This window comes from Tupaia chinensis, unplaced genomic scaffold (genome assembly GCF_000334495.1).
Source record: "Tupaia chinensis unplaced genomic scaffold, TupChi_1.0 Scaffold000477_1, whole genome shotgun sequence".
NCBI lineage: Eukaryota > Metazoa > Chordata > Mammalia > Scandentia > Tupaiidae > Tupaia > Tupaia belangeri.
Genome location: NW_006159986.1, coordinates 2,447,393 through 2,447,931, shown reverse-complemented (window position 1 = coordinate 2,447,931; position 539 = coordinate 2,447,393). Strand labels below are relative to the sequence as shown.

Sequence of the window (539 nt, the reverse complement as noted above, 5' to 3'; positions counted from 1 at the left end):
AATGATTTTACATGAAAGACAGTCAATGGTTAATCATTGTTTTCTGGAAACAAAAGTTTTGGAGAATATGACTGCAAAATCACACCAGCTTACCGGTGAGAGTCACCAGTCAAATGATACAATCACAAATGCAAACTGAAGCTGAGGCCAAGTGGAAATTATAATATTGTTTGCAAACAGAACACTAATATTTCTACCAAGAACAAATACATTTGGTGAGTATTAGCTGAGCAATAAGGAAAAAACAATTTGGAGATATATTTAAAGTAATTCAGCATTTGAATAATCAGAGGGCCCTAGAAAGCTAGCTTAAAGAGCAAAACCCAACAGAAAAAAACATCTCCAAAATAAAAAAAAAAAAAAAAAAAAAAAAAGGATTGGTCAAGGCTTATAAAAAGGCCCATGGTAGAACAAGCAGTCATACATAACTCAGAAGCTCGTACTAGCAACCTGTCTGTCAAACCAACCCTGTACCATGGCCTGCTGCAACACTAGCTTCTGTGGGTTTCCCAGCTGCTCCAACGGTGGGACCTGCGGCT

At 37.5% G+C, this 539-nt stretch overlaps 1 protein-coding gene across 2 annotated transcripts in view; it reads left to right on the top strand.

Moving 5' to 3' along the window:
* The first annotated feature begins 475 nt into the window (after positions 1-475).
* Positions 476-539, top strand: part of LOC106735667 (keratin-associated protein 9-3-like) — a 4,734-nt gene continuing 4,670 nt past the window's right edge. The window contains exon 1 of one of the 2 annotated variants that reach the window (XM_027774735.1): positions 476-531. In XM_027774735.1, the coding sequence (XP_027630536.1) occupies positions 476-531 (56 nt within the window). The other variant, XM_027774734.1, reaches the window with a different exon arrangement.